Source organism: Uloborus diversus, chromosome 8, assembly GCF_026930045.1.
Source record: "Uloborus diversus isolate 005 chromosome 8, Udiv.v.3.1, whole genome shotgun sequence".
NCBI classification, from domain to species: domain Eukaryota; kingdom Metazoa; phylum Arthropoda; class Arachnida; order Araneae; family Uloboridae; genus Uloborus; species Uloborus diversus.
The window spans coordinates 2773688-2790740 of NC_072738.1; the positions used below are offsets into that span (position 1 = coordinate 2773688).

Here is a 17053-nt window from a genome sequence, read left to right on the forward strand (position 1 = left end):
GTTCTGTTTCCGCTTCCAGTTAATCCGTCAACTCTCCGTGGTACAACTTGCTCAAGTGTATATAGAAACCCATGGTGAGCTTTGCACCTTACTCTCTCTGAGTTGCTCTGCCCGTATATCTTGTCGGTGTCTTACTTTTGCCCCACCCCCCTTCCTATTTTCATATGATAGCCTTAACATTTTCAAAATTACTATCCCGCCCCCTCCAACGCGATCGTTTTGAAAATCTATGGCAGCTTTCATTAAGTACACTCTTTCCCATCTTTTTTAAACTTATCGTACTAGTAGGCGTCGAAAACTCGAGAGATCTCACAAATAACTAGAGAAGAGTCAATAATCGTAATTGTCTTCAAATCGCTGTCTTTATTGTATCTTATAACCACCAATCTATCATTTGTTCGCTTAATACTTCCTTCTTCCTCCTAAGAAAAAATTAAAATGCTCGTTTTATCCTTGGTTATTATAATTACAGCGAAAGAAGTAATATTTCAAAAAAAAAAAAAAAAACTGGTATGTTGTGGCCATTACGAAACTTTCTTCTATATTTTTCTTTTCTTTTTCTGATCCCTCCCCATGCTTGATGAGGAAGCAATATTCTCAACAAAAACAAAATTACACATGCAAAAACTTGAACAATGTCTGAATTATTGCAAAAGCAAAGCAAAGAGCGAAAATTGGAAGTTATTTTAAAAGCCTTGCTTGAACTAATTACAAATATTTTATTTCTTAACAAACATAAGATGGCAACAGTTAAAAATTTTTTAATCATTGAGATAATATTTCCGATCATTTCCATACAATTAAAATCACGAGAAATACGCAGACGACAATCTATTACGATTTATCTTTCTTATTGTTGCAATTATAAAGCTATTTTTATTCACAAAAAAAAAAAAAAAAATCAACACCTCTTGGAGCGATTGGCGTCAAAATTGAACCAAAGCCTGTTTACATATGGATTCACATATATTCCAAATTTCAACCAGAACGTAGCATTACTTTTCGAGATAGGGCACTCACAATGGAAAAAAAGAACGGGCGATTGCGCTACCCCCTTTTTAGCTGTTGACACCAAAAAAAAATCAGCTCTTATACCCACTAAGGGCTACTTGCCGATACATTTTTCTTTCATTCCGTTCATTATTTCTTGAGATACAGCAGTCACAATTGACGACAAAAAACGTTCTATAGCTCAACCCCCGTTTGAGTTATTGACACCAAAATTGAATCAGCACCACCAAATTTTGTTTGATTCCGCCAGTTACTTCCTGAGGAATAGCAAGCACGCGTAACTCAAAAAACGTCCCATTGCTCCACCCCCCTTGGAGGAATTCGCTCGAAAAACTAATGGGCACAAGTTCACATAGGGGCACATATGTGTACTAAATTTCGTTCGATTTCATGCGGTAGTTTTTGCTGTAGAGCGGCTACAAAAAAACTGGTCACACACACACACGGACACACGTACACACACACAGACAGACAGACATTTTCCAAAAATAGTCGAAATGGACTCATCACACCTCAAAACGTTCGAATCCGTCGAAATTCGAAAATTTGCACGAATCCAATACTTTCTTCTATATATTAGATATAGAAGAAAGTAAAACGCAATTGGGCCATTAAAAATGAGAGAAAAACCACACGTCGTACACAAGCCTTCAATCTTTTCCGTTAATACTAATTTTTCAGTTTTAATACATGGATTTTATGTGATTTAAATATGAAAGGAGAAGTATTAGAAAGTTATTCTAGTAAATTTTTGAGGAAAAGATGAAAAGTTTTTCAATTCCAGATGTTTTTTTGTCGTAATGGCGGATTAACACGAGAGCCAAAGATGGCGAAACCTGTTATGCTATTTCATAGGTAGGAGTTCATGAGTTACACATTTCTCGTATGCGGTACTAAGAAAGGTTAGAACTTTTTATTGCCCCGTTGGTATTAATTGAAGTCTTTCTCAGTTCAAGTCACTCTTTCCTTGACATGATATCTGTCTATCTGTCTGCCCATTGAACAATCGATAGAATGGGAATACCAAAACCCGCATTTGTTAACTATAAGATTTGACAAAGGGAGCAGCGTTTACTTCAGTTCAAGACTCAACATAACAGAAGTGCAAGTAAGACATAAAAAATGTGGTTTAATTCATTCTCAACTGACACGGAGAAATTGAGGCTAGGATAAAGAGCGCACTGTTAAAATTTTTCCGGAAAATTTACGGTAATTGTTACTGGCATCCATGCTGCCAGTAACTATTACCGTAAAAATCAAATGTTACTGTAAAATTTTACGGTATCCTCGGTAGGCCGCAGCAACCAATTGGCGCTGGGATCGCTTATTTCTCCGGTATAAATTACCGTAAAAATCAGCTATGCGTTAGTCCGTCATTTTACAGTAACAATTACTAGAAAATTTTCCTGAATTTTTAACAGTGCGCATAAAAGTAGTTCTGCGGCAGTATTGAATCGTTTACGCCAAAATTTAGCAACGAAAAATCTTCATAAGAATAAATTATCCCGAAAGTTTCCTCAAGCACAAAACAACAATAACCGACTTAAACATTGAGAGAATGAGCCACCAGTCATCTCCACCTCCACACTTCAGACGTCATGCTGAAGGGACGAGAAATTACAGTTGAACCTCCATATATCGAACTTCCACATATCGAAATTTTCTATATATCGAATTCCCAGCAAACTTCTATGTTTATTACATGAAAAATTGTTTCTATATATCGAAAAAATCTCTATATATCGAAAAAAAATTCGAGACATTCGTAGATTTTTTTTTCCACTTCAGATTGTTTATCTCATGAAAAATGAAGGTTAGGGGAGAAAATTTTGTTCACTAAAGGTTGCTACGAAACTCATAAAGAATCTGAGGTTGAGGGGTGCGTACATAGGTCGTCGTTCCCGTTCTGGAGTTCTTAAATTCCCTTAAGTTTATTTCAAATATTAGTTGTAACAAGTAACACTGTAAAATCGGTTTCAAGTTATGCCTTTTGTCTGTTGATTATCATTCTTAGTCTTTTTAGATTCAGCAAAAATCATTCAAGTTAAGTAGATTGATGTTTTACTTTTCTCTCGATTACATTGTCAAAACGAAAATCCCCTAATGTTGCGGATCAAGTTGAATTGCCGAAGAATGAAGATGTATGAAGGCACAAAAATGTAATTTCTGTTATTTTTTTAATTAACTTTCATTTTATCCAATGCTCGTATAAATTAGAAATTGATTTTCATACACGAAAATAAGCTTTAATTTTAATGTTTTAAGAGATTTTTATGATAAAATAAGATCGTTTCTATATATCGCAATTTCTGTCTATCGAATTTTTTCCCGGCAATTTGCTACTTCGATATATGGAGGTCCGACTGTATATCCAGTCTCCTGTACTCGTGGTAACCTCCTGCACCCGTAGTCCAACCACAGGACTCTACGAGCACGCATCCCGTTTGCACCCAGAAGGTCTTTACAGCTTCGGGCATCGAACCTGAGATCCTCGGAACGCGAGCCCGATGTCCTGCCCTCTAGACTCCCCACTGTCCTGCACAAAATATAAAATGAAATAAAAATGTTAATCATAAATTCACCGTTAATCGCAAATTCACCAATTCATCTAAATTAATACCGCAAAAAAGACATCAGCAGCATCTCCTAGCAAAAATATCCGCAGTTGCTATTACATAGAATTTGGAGCTGTTTCAACATGTTGGTGGATTTGGCAACCTAGAGTATTGTCCGTCTTTCGTGAGAAGGCACTTCGCCACGCCTCCTCGAACGCAGATTCTCATTTTACGCAGGAGTGATCGGTAAGCTATTCACGCTCTTCTAAAGGAGACAACCAGACATTCTTAACTGGGGCGTGCATTTTAATGTTCAAAAAAGTCTTAGTGTCCTTTATATCACTTGCTTCACTTGTCTGTTGTCATTTTAGTTATTCTTACATTTTGAAAACTGCTGCTTTTACAACAAAATGCTATGATCCGAATATACCTTCTGCCGAAAACAGCGAAATAGAATCATCGGATACCACGTGACGAGGGAGGAGTCAAGTGCCTTCTCGTGGAAAACGATCAATATATGTATACGTCTATACAGGGCGTCTACAAATTAGTTGGCCAAAAGGAATGATTTATTTAATGTAATTTACGGAGAAAAAAATGAAAGAACATATTGTAAGATACAGAAATAGTCAAGTTTATCATTGTCTCCAATGCTCGATGTAACTACCGTTCATTACTCTACAGACGTCCCATCGGCAAACCAGTTCTTGCCTCGAATTTGCACCAGGTATTTCGATTCATCAAATTAATTACAGTGCAGATTCTTGATTTAAGTTCAAGAACGGATGCAGGAAGTGGTGAAATGTAGGCTTGATGCTTTGCAAAATCTGCCTTACAGTCAATTTGATCAACGGCAACATGCTGACAAATCCGTGACAAGGGGAACTATTTTACCGATGGGTTATTTGCAGAGTAGCAAAGTCCCGCCAACCGTGTGTGATGATGGAAAACTTCTGACTAAATTCTTTATCTTACAGCAACACAGTGGCGAATTTGCTATGTCGTGTATGTCATAACTGCAAGGAGCAAAAAATGTACATGATAAATGCTTTATATAATTCTGTAACAGGTAAGGGGTCCAGTGGCGCATTAACTGAGGGGGGCGGTGAGGGTGACCGCCTGCTTCATAACCGTCATTTTCTGAAAAGAATTACATGAAATTGAAGAAATTACTAGCAATTGCTACTATTTCAGTACAGGTAAATTCTATAAATTTGCTTTAAATTACCCCCACCCCCTTTTTTTTTCGGGAACTTGAATAACATTGCGTGAAGCAAAAAATAAATAAATAAAGAAACAAATAAAGAAACAAATAAAATTTTTAAAAAAACCTTTAAATTGCTACTGAAATAATTCTTGCTGATTCTTATGTAAAATAACCCCTGAATCCAAATACGACTGCCGTTTTCCCCCTATACGTCCCGCTTTTTGCAACCCCCCCCCCCCCCCCCCCCCAAGATGATTTCATAGCCGTTACTTTTATTTCGAGGGAAAAGGAGCATTATATTAGCCATTAACACTCTTCTGAGGGGCTAGAGAGGGGCATTTGGAGCAAGTTGGGAAAGTCATGGGGGTACTCTTACCTCAAATATTTAAAGTCCTCAAAGCTGATCTTTCTTTCCTAAAGGCTTGTTTTACAATGTTTTCCCTTATATTCGGCATAAAATCAGAGTATAGGACTCACTCCTCTGATCCCCATGTCGGAAAAAATGTTTACGTTGTAAAAGAGGAGGGGGGGAGGCTTGGAGCAATTGACTCCAAGAGACCCCTCCTCAGGTGACGGGTTTGGGGGGAGGCTTTTACGGTTTTCAACCACCACCCCCTTGAATAGACTATAAATCCGCCCCTGAAGGGGTCCTTAAAAAATACATTGCGATGGACCCCCAACCCTGTAAATCCGCCATGGCAACAATATGTACTATTTTCCCGTGTGAATGACATCCAATAAATCATTCTTTCTCGCCAACAAAATTACTGTCACCATGTACAACAGAATTGTACCAAAGGAATAGAACTCACCGCTACTCCCTCCACTGGTCCTGGTGATGTCGTAGGGGTTGCACGTCTTCCCGTGGGCGTAGTTGTTCGTTTCAAAGCCCAGTCCCATTTCCGGTGTGTTGGTGGTTGCCATGACGATGGCCCCAGCCTCCTTTAGGGCGGCCACGCTCGGGGCGTCCTCGGCAGCCCTGGTGTCGAGGAAGAGCATGGAAGAGGCCGTACTCCTCATCCCTGAGGGGAGAAGGGGACACAAAGATTTTGTTTACATTATTTACAGATCTCATCAGGAATGGAAAACAGCAGGTCAGATAATGCTCAGTTTAAAACCACGCAGTGCGAAACGAACCAATGTACACTTAAACAACGGTAGGAAATAAGGAAAAACATTCCATGAGGAATATCGTGCGGCCAAAATAGTTCAAATTTTTATAAGACATTTCGATTGAAATAATATCTACTCCGACCGCTGTACGCTTTCTTGTGAAGGAAGTTCATGACATTAGCCAGCAAAAAAAAAAAAAAAGAAAGTGTAGAAGAGGAAACGTTTCAATTCAATTGCACTTAGTATCAACTTCGATCATAGAAACGACTATTGATACATTTTCCACAGTCGATATACATTGATAAATCAATATCATCATCGACAGCTTGACGACACTAGTCAGTTAACTCTTTTAAGTTATTACATACAAAAGCTCACATCTTTTTTTTCAATGAAAGAGGGGCTCTTTGGAACCCTTAACTACGTATCTCAATTTTTTTTTCAAAATTTATGCTTTCGTAGCTTTGTTGGTTGTGATACGTTATTTTAGACACACGGGTACTGTAGAACCTCGTTAAACCAAACATGATTATCCGTGACTCTTTTAACCGGAACCTCTACATAATCACTTTAAGGGTATTGAAAGTAGCCATTCATATTGCCTAACATCAAATTACCCTTGCATTTCACCTTTTTTTTTTAACCACCAGAAAAATTTTTCAATTCTAAATAATTCAAGTGTTGCACTGCTATAAGCGTTAAAAAGCGACAGAACTGAGAACAAAATTTTACAATATGAGTACAGTCGGACCCCTATTTTACGAATTTCGCAATTTAGCGAATTTTTCTTTTTCCCCAACCAAAATGAAGGCAAGAAACCCATGTTTACCGAATAATAAACCCCGAATGAACGAATTATTTTAACAGCCGATTTTTTTTTTTTTTTTTTTGTTAATTTCAGTTAGGAAATATTGGATTGTTTTCCAAAAGATATATCTATCTTGTCCGAAGCAGAAAAATACTCTTCTTGGAATCAGCAATATTTGACGGGCGAGGAGGCAACCAAAGAATAGCGATTCTGTTGCAGAAAGTGATAATAAATCTCATTAAAGCTGTTACTTTTTCTAATACTTTATATGGATTGGAAACTGTAAAAACATCTCATGCAACAGGCTGTAAGTGACACAGTATTTTCTTCTCTCCATAAAGTCGAAAGAGAACTATTTCGAGTCAAATATCAAAGAAATTGTCAAAATCTATTGCTCAGCACAATAAAATTTCAACTTAACTAGTATGTAATTAGTCGCGGAATGCTGAATAAAAGGTGTACACATTCTAATTATGGATATTTTTGTGCAGTTGCTTATTAGGACTTTTGATAAGGTAAACGCAATTAAAAAAGAAAAAAAAAAACGCACCCCTATTTACGAATAACCCCGATTTAACGTAAAAAAGTTTCGGTCCTAACAACGGTCCGAAAATCGGAGTCCAACTGTATAAATTTTTGAAAATTGTTCTCCTTATCACATACTTTGATGTTAGAAGCATTTTTTTCCTAGTTTGAATAGAGTACATGTGTTACTACATAGTAAAAATAGTACTAGATACCACGCGATAGGTGGCGCTATAAACAAAGTATATATTTTACCATTTCACTTTGTCCAGTATTTCACTTTGGCCCACATTCCCCTACATATTTAAATCCAAAGTGAACGTTTCCCAGGGCTGCTGACCACCATTTTCAGGTGTTCTTTTTTATCTGAAATTCTCGGCTTACCGAAGGATGTTCGATCCCGGTCACTTGGTTAAACGAGATTATAATGTATTTCTTGTTCTTAATCTTTGACGAGTTCGAATACATTTCATTTTTATTACAACAGCTTTCCACAGAATTTATAAGCACGCTCTTTACACAGAAATAATGCATGTATTCGAGTTTAACAAATATTCTTCCCAAATTGGGTACTTGGAAACGAACAATGACTCGTTATCCGCACACAATGTCACTAGAAGGACCATTGTTCTAATAAATTTGCTAGAAGTCAATTTTTCCTGAACTCAGACCTCACACACAGTTCATCAGATTATGTTATGATTTCCTGTAAAAGAAAAAATGCCATTTTCGTGACCTTGAAACATGAACAAGGAGAAAGAGAAAACTATTTTTTTAACCTTCCTCTTCGAGTAACTTAGCGTTATACTCTCGTTTTCACCGTTACAAATTGAAAGTTGGTGCAAAATCATGAAGATATTTTCAATGGGTGCTTTAATAATATTTCACTTTCGATTACCTTAGAGCCGCTATATAGATAGGCCTAAGGTCCCTATATATACGAGCCGGCGCATCAGCTTAAGATCAGCCTTTTTGGATCGGAGCGCGAGTTTGATTGGTTGTCTTTTCTGGCGATTGTTCGCGTTTGGTGATTGTTCAATGCGAGCGATTATTAGCGGCACGTGAATTGTTTATTAAATAAAGTATTATTTTCGGAAAATTTGGCGAAACCCGAAACTGTGCTGTGGTAACCCAAGCAGTGCAACAATGAAAAATCCGATCCAAAATGGCTAAACTTAAGCTGATGCGTCGGCCTGTATATATAGCGGCTCTAGATAGGCCGACGCATCAGCTCATTTAGCCATTTTGGATCGGATTTTTCATTGTTGCGCTGCTAGGGTTACCACAGCAAAGTTTCGGATTTCGCCAAATTTGCCGAAAATAATATTTTATTTAATAAACAATTCACGTGCCGCTAATAATTGCTCACAGTGAACAATCACCAAACGCGATTACTCGCCAGAAAAGACAACCACTCAAACACGCGCTCCGATCCAAAATGGCTAATCTTAAGCTGATGCGTCGGCTCGTATACAGGGTGTTCCGTTTTAACCTGCAAAAGACCTTTATTTTCGCAACCGTTGGTCCTAGATGCATACTTCCAATTGCAAAAATGTTCAAAATCAGATGCGGAGTTCAGATATTGAAAGTTTGAAGAAAAAATAAAAATGAGTCAAAAAATAAAAAAAAATTATCTTTTTATACGGGCCCCAGGTCCCCTAACTCATACTTAGGGAAACACTCTCCATTGAAAAATAGTTCCAACACAAAAAGTTTGAAATTATAGTATGACCATTATTCACAGAGATATGAAACGCAGCGTTTTGTGACTTACACCACTTTACACTCGCCGTCAATAACACCTTTTGGGGGAAAATATAGCAGTTAACAAGTGTTTAAAATTATATGTGAGCATAGAGTGTGGTTTTTCAAATTGTTCGAGGTTTTTCATTGTGTTTTTTCGTATCACGGCATAACATTTGCATTTATTGTTCAATATCAATGAAAAATATAACTACTTTGTGTTTTTTACTTTAACAACCTGTCATTCTTCTGAAGGGTGATAAGTTTTAATCGCATCTTCTGTATGGTCCCTTAAAACTTTAAACTGGAATATCTCCTTGAATTTTGGTCGCACAAATGTCAAGTTTTTTGTGTCAACTTTAATATTTAGACAGTTGTGTGTCTAAATATTAAAGTCGTCAGTAATAGTTTTTACTGGAGATTATTTCTCTAAATATAAGTTAGGAGACCTGGGGCCCGTATAAAAAGTTAAATTTTTTATTCTTTGACTCATTTTTATTTTTGCTTCAAACTTTCAATATCTGAACTCCGCATCTGATTTTGAACATTTTTGTAATTGGAAGTATACATCTAGGACTAACGGTTGCGAAAATAGAGGTTTTTTGCAGGTTAAAACGGAGAACCCTGTATATAGGGGCCTTAGATTACTCTTCCCTTCGAGACTGATGTATTATTAAAAATTATATCAATAACGAATCATAATTTTCCCTTTTAAGAGCCAATATCTCAAGAGATGAACTTGCCCTTCCTCAACAAAAAATTTTAGATCCACTCTGCACATATCCTCTTTTCATCCTCACCCCCATTAGCCCATTTTCATTGACCAAAAAGCCGGCTCATTGAAGATACTTCTGAATCGCAAGGGTAAAAAGCGATCATTGCTGTTTACATTTTTGACCTATTCCGTAAAAGTAGGAAAGCGAATGGGTTCTGTATTTCATATTGGTAAACTACAGGTTGCTATGCAAACGGGCGTTATCGAAAAAACTCAATACAAACTGAGAAACATTTTTCTGAAATTTTACAGTAAAAGTTACTGGTATCCATGTTGCCACATCTTTTTCCAGTGAAATTATACTGTACCATTTTAGGGTGAAGAAAAAGAAACCAGTGGAAAGTTGCACATATTAAAAAGAACAAGATATAAACAGCGGGATTCGAACCGTCCATCTCAACACTTGCAGAAGCAGAAAGACAACCTAAACCCTAAACGATGTGGTACTGAAGGGACAAGGCGGAAAGGCGAATTGCAATCGTTTACTTTTTCTGTAAAATTTTCTCAATACTTTAAACACTCCATATTACAGCATTGTAGAAAAAATGTGTAACCTTACTCCGTAAAAGCGGTGGCAGCTTATCTGCCTCCATAGCAATGGAGTAACTTAACTGATAATTAACTGGTGTAACGCTTATACGTTGCACCGGTTTAATCAGTTAAGTTACTCTATTGCAATGGAGGAGGCTAGCCGCCGGAATAAGGTTACGCAAAGAGCAGAATTCTGCCACCGTATTTACGGAGTAAGGTTACACATATTTTTACAGTGAAAAATTATTTGCCTTAATTTCTTCCTGATTTTTTAATAGCGCAGATCCCGAGCTAGTTTATTGCATTTTCTTTGCAAACGTGCCAATTATAAGTAAACCGGAATGCCACCAGGCATGCATACCTTTGACTGTGAGCAGCACTTTGACGCTGAGAGGCACCCCTAGCAAGGGCTTTTCCCTGGCCATCCGCTCTCTGCTCATGGCTCCCGAGGCTACCAGGGTGTCCACATGGGCGGCTTCCTTCATGGCCTCCTCGAAGCGCCTGTCGACTGTGGCATTGATGTAAGGCTCCACCTTCAGGATTCGCTCCATGTAGGCGAGTACCACATCCTGACTCCTCAACTGTGGAAGGAAATCATTCAGTTAAGTAACTTTCTGATGACTGTACATCTATTTTGCTCTCTTCGAGACATTATGTTGTAGTGCGATGTTTTAACTAACCACGCCGTGTTTAGCTCTTTCAGGCTTGACCCGTTCCATGAGTCCAGAAAGGCTCAAAAAGTTCATAACGAGATAAACTATAGTTGGGGCACACCTAACCTGGCAGCGCTGTAGGACTGCGTTTAGGATCTGCATAGTCATCAGAATGCTGCCGATTTATGCTTGCCCCTACTAGAGCCGATACAGGCAGACGCATCAGCTTAAGTTTAGCCATTTTGGATCGGATTTTTCATTGTTGTGGAGCTAGGGTTACCAGAGCAAAGTTTCGGTTTTAGCCAAACTGGTCAAAAATAATATTCAATTTAATCAACAATTCACGTGCCACAAATAACAATGAAAAATCGCCAAACGCGATAACTTGCCAGAAAAGACAACCACTCAAACACGCGCTCCGATCCAAAATGGCTGATCTTAAGCTGATGCATCGGCTCGTATATATAGGGGCCTTAGCCCCTACAATAGAATATCATTAGCCGAGGTCTGCTTGCTGTTACATTCAGAGCAAGGGGAGTAAGTACACCTTTTCGGTCCAATCACCCGTGCGCTGTTCGTCAGATAATCTGAAATCGGCACAAATGCGCCTTTCAAATTCATTGTAATTGTAGTTTCACGGGCATTTTGCCTTATTTTTAATGTACCTTATTTTCTAACAAATACGGGATACGATTTAGAGTAAGAGCCCATGAGTGCCAGACTACAGACTTGAGACCTTCTGGTGATCACAAAACTTTCTCGTGACCCCCCACCCCCCAAAGACTCATTAAAACCCAAAATTTATGACAATTGGTTCCTTCAGTCATTACTTAATTTTATCATTATTTAGGATTTTAAGAAGCGACATTACTTTTTACAATATTTTTAAAGTTGTGTGCTTAATGACTACTAGTTGAAATTTAAGCTGTAAGTATTCATAACATGCAATTTGACTGTTTCCGTAGGTTAGAGAAATTAAATTGGCTAGTATTTGATGCGTTGGCGGGTTGCAAAAATTTGTTAGGCCTGTGTCCTTCATTCGATTATGGTTGATACAAAATAGCTCCGTATAAATGAATGGAAGATGGAAAACCGTAAAATATGTGAGATGCATTAACATTTTAAGATACCTTTAAAGTTGTATGGCCCTATTCTAGCTAAAACTCGGTAGCATTTCGCATCAGATAAATATCATAACTCTTCCACAAACCAAGAGAAAAGGGACGATTTAAGAATAGGGTACGCCTTCTAACCATTGCACCACTTACCTTTCCCTCCCTGATTTCAGCCGCCAATCTGGTGGCCGACTTCAGGAGGATCGAATTCCACACAGGGGGCACCTCCTGTGCCTCACCCCTGTAGGCGAAGTTGAAGATCCAATCTGCGACGAAGAAAATGGCTCTAAAGCCCATCCGCACCACCGACCACACCACTTTCTCCAGCAGAGTCGTCATGGTCGAGGGAACGTGTTCTCTAAAATATCGAAGAGATATTTCAAACAACTTCAGGTATATTACAATAAACTCCCGATTATCCGCGAACGGATTATCCACGAGTCAATCAACAATCAGGAACAGAAATTCGCAGAAAAAATCTATTACCGATGTTTTTTTTTTTTTTTTTGTCGAAAAATTGCAAATTTAAACTCATTTCTTTTATTTATGAAATTTATTCATTTTGTGTGCTTTCTTCATCGTATATACACTTGTTCTATATTGATGTTAAGTTCTTTGTGCAAAAATACAATACATTTTTACCGTTCTGTAGAAATTTTCACTGTTTGAAGAAAGTACTATGCATCGAAATTTTTGAGAAGGAGCAATTTTTAACTTATTTGTCCCTCACTTCAGTCTTTTCACAGTTTATCCGCGATTTTTATTATCCGCGGCACTCGTGCACCTAATTCTGCGAATAATCGGGAGTTTACTATACAGGTGTCCCAAAAGGTCGTTTACAAACTTAACATGCTGGTCTGCCATATCATGATGAACAAGATTTACATAGTAACATACGTTCGCATGCCCAATGCTGGCGCACTACGCACACCAAGTCAGGCACTAACGGATGCAGAATATGTCGCATATTTATTACACAAAGACGATTTTACAAAACATTTTAGTTTTCAAGGAAGGCTTATAGCTGTTGTTGAAATTTGCTGCCTTTAACTGTCAGACACCGTCGCAACGAACGAAGTACCGACCGTCGTAATAACGATCCATTCTGACAAGATTTCTCTGATCGCTGCGTTGTCGTTGCAACGTGATTATGAGAGCTGGCAGGACTCAAATTTTAGCAACTGCTTTAAGCTTTCCTAAAAGACTAAAATGTTGTATAAAACCGTCTTTGTATAATAGATATGTGACATGTTGTGCATCCGTTAGTGTCTGACTTTGTGTGCATGGAGTGCGTCAGCATTGCGTTTGCGAACGCATGTTCCTATGTAAATCTTGTTCATCATGATATGACAGACCAGCATGTTAAGTTTGTAAACGACCTTTTGAGACACCCTATATACAAATCCTTGGGTATCCGTGCAATACGCGTTCTATTTGTGTAGTTAGTCAATTAGCTACTAGATAGCGCTACTGAAATCAGAAATATTCATTATTATCTTCCAGTCGCGGCGCCTAGGCACTAAGTGACAATCTACGCAGATAAATCGCTAACTACATAGAAATGAAATCTCCTTTAGCTGGGGCAAACCTAACCTACCAGCGTTTGTAACGGTGCGATTAGGATCTGCTTTGCCTTCACAATGCTGTCAAGTTAGCTTTGCCCCAGCTATAGGTTATAACATTCTTGAATATATATATGTCATATTAGTACAATAATTATATGTGCCACCTAAGAACTTTAAGTTGAGACATAGAGAGTTGGAACTGAAGAAAAAAGACAAAAATCATACTTATGAAATTTATTGGTGGGATAGTAATTGGAAGCACGTCAATATGAGCTAACCATTCGAATTGAAATATTCTTCCAGAGTGAACTTAGTCTGCTGATGTGAATTGAAATCATCATACAGTAAAACCTGTCTACAACAATACTGTTGGGACCTAAAAAAAATATTGTCATAGACAGGTTATCGTTACAGACAGTTTGATTATTTGTGCTGCCATTTTGCTGGGACCAAGGAAAATATCGTTATGGACAGGTTTCACTGTATATATAATAGCCAATTCACTGATCGAATAACGCTGACGCCACCAACAATGAAGCTCGCGCCATTGCAGGATAATTTGATAACATTTTCTGGATATGTTTAACACGCAGGGAAATGCTTTATTTTGACAAAGCTAAACTGGATCCGGTAGCTTAACTGTTTTACTGGTGAGACTAGTTTTAGGAGAAATTTTAGTATGAAGAAACGAAAAAGTGGTCAACAATTAACGCTATCTACTGGAGTTTAGGGTTAATCCACCGGAGTTAGGGTTAAAATTTTTCAACTACTTTATCTTAAGAATTTCTATTCTGAAATGTGTTTCTCAAAGGTATACGAATAGTTGCAGAAAAAGTATGCACGAAGAAAGTAACAAGACAAAGCTGAAAAATTTCACATGCTAATACGGTTTCAAATGTTATTAACAATTCTGCATCAATGGACAATGGGGACGTTTGATGCGAGAATTCAAATCCTGCAGCAAGTAGTTCTAGAAAGGAATGATACTAGAATCCCCTGGTAATATTAACTGGACAAGTTTTTTATAAATGGGATATAAACCCGAGACTGCCTTTGAAACTTTCTCAACGACACTATGAATAGTTGTCCTTCATCAGAATGGCTTCATATAAATATGTTTCCGAGAAATGTGTTGGTTGGTCAAAGCGATACTGTGGTACTATTTGCTTGCTGTAGGCAGCAGTGGAATAGAGAGAGAAATAAGCTGTCGGAGAGCTTCAGGGCGCCCACGGTCAACAAATACAATGAATTAGAGCTGCTATATAAATAGAGGCCTTACAATGAACAATTGGATAATCTGCAAAATAAAGACCAGTAAACAAATAATGTTGCCAACATTTAGTTGACGCCATTTTACTGTTGGCATGAAACTAATGGTATCAATGCATAGTATCCGTTGATTGGGAATAACTGATTACAGCTCTCCAAAGGGATGTAGAAATTTTTAATCGAAAAAAAACGTAAAAATGAGAAAACTGACGTTTGCTTCTAGTGAAGTAGCCTGTGCTTGTAACGAATGTTTTTTTTTTGTTTTTGTTTTTTTTGTTTTTTTTCTCTTTTCTTCATAAACTGGAGTATCTTATGTACGATTTGTAATTCAAATTTTATAAAATATCATTGTTTTACAGGACTTTCTAAGCTAATGGTAATTAGTCTGCAACCTTTCACTTTTTTCAATTCGGCATGAAATATTTCTTCTGTTCGTTTGCAAGATTAAAATATTTATTGGCCCGCATTATCAGTTGCATTGATGTGATCTAGATCAGGTTTTTCAACCTTATCTGCTGCTCGCAAAACCTTTTGAAAAAAAAAAAAAAAAAATTCGCAAACCGTTTTCCCCCCCTAACTTTTGACTCGCAGACCATTTAAAACTAATGGAAAAAACTGTGAGGATTTTTTTTTCCCTTTTTTTAAATAAAAATTAAAAGAAATAAAACTTATCTTGGTATGAAAGAACAGTCACATAACACAAAATCTTTAAATGCGAGGATAAGTACTTACTGCAACGATTATACACTAGTGAATAAATGCTCGAAAAAATCATAGAAAGTTATTAAAAATTAATCACAAAATTCGTGTAAAGATTGTCAGATTTTTTTTTGAGCAATCACGATTGCTTATTGTCCTTACTTGACCGTCTTTGGCGTTTGGTTCCTTTTTCAGCTTGGACCAGGGGCCTCTGCAGCACCACCGCCCACCGGCCTCTGCAGGCGGCGCAGCTGCTCCGGTCCTGAGCTACCCGTTTCTCCTGGTCGCAGGCGTCATGTACTACACACACGCACGCTTACACACACACACACACACACACACGACTTCACACACATACACTCACACATGCCTACGTGCACACACAGGTCTACGCGCACACACAAGCCTACACATTTACACACATAACTATGCACACGTAACCGCACAGGAGGAGAGGCAGGCTTTGGGGGACAGGAGCCGTTTCTAGAAACAATAACTCCAATGAATAGGGTCCTGTCGCAGTTCGTGATTGCAAAAAATATAATTTGAATTCAAAATTTCAGAATTCAAATTAATTTTTTTTTTTTCTGAGTAGAAAATGCTTATTACATGGACGAATAAAAATGTCGAAGGACCGGTGTTTATCCACTGGATCACGGGTTAAGAATCGCTGAATCAGATGGATCAAAAACTATAAATCGCTTTCCAAAACGAATTATCCGCCTTGTGTACTTCTACGAGGTTAACTTTTATGGGTGGAATAGGATTAATTATGACTGGCAAATACTGTCCCATCTAAGGAATTCAAAATCATTTATATTAAAAAAAAGCCAAAACCTCAACTTTTTACTGAGCTCTATAAAATTCCTCCACATAGTAAATGGATCAAAACTTTTTCAAAAATCTTATAGTCAAAAAATCAATTGCTGAAAAAAAAATTCAAAAATACGAAACAAATACTTACATAACTTCAAGGCATCTCTTACAAGTTACCACCGCAAGAGCAGAAATGACTAACTGAAGTCTTCAAGACACAATTGATTTTGTAAGCTATTACAGATCACAGACAGCCAAATACAATTGAAATTAAGCGTCGCGATTCAAGGACATAATAATTTTTAGCAATCACCTTTTTCCAGGAAAAGACGCTGGTCGACAAACAAATTTTCTGTGCATTAAGACGCTATCGATAATCACGTGAAATTTAAATAATTTATCTTTCAGAGGAAGAAGTTCTTTCATCCCTGACTCTCAGCTTTGGTCAGTAAAAGGATTGCTGGGTCATTCCATGCGAAATGAGCAAATCAGCTGTGGCTGACACGCCACAGATTTCAATGAAAATTTTTATTTAGGTAAATCATCTTCTTTACTAATAATAAAGCTGAAAGTCTCTCTGTCCGGAGGATGTCTGGATGTCTGGATCTCTGTGACGCGCATAGCGTCTAGACCGTTCGGCCGATTTTCATGAAATTTGGTACAAAGTT

General features: G+C 37.7%; 1 protein-coding gene across 1 annotated transcript in view; it reads right to left on the minus strand.

The window, feature by feature from the left end:
- LOC129227403 (fatty-acid amide hydrolase 2-A-like) overlaps positions 1-12392 on the minus strand; it is a 49918-nt gene extending 37526 nt beyond the window's left edge. Inside the window, exons 1-3 of the mRNA XM_054861954.1 lie at positions 12190-12392; positions 10630-10849; positions 5586-5795 (exon numbers count right to left, since the gene is read on the minus strand). Of these exons, the coding sequence (XP_054717929.1) occupies positions 5586-5795; positions 10630-10849; positions 12190-12375 (616 nt within the window). The 5' untranslated portion in view covers positions 12376-12392. The remainder of the gene's footprint in view (positions 1-5585; positions 5796-10629; positions 10850-12189) is intronic.
- Positions 12393-17053: the final 4661 nt, after the last annotated feature.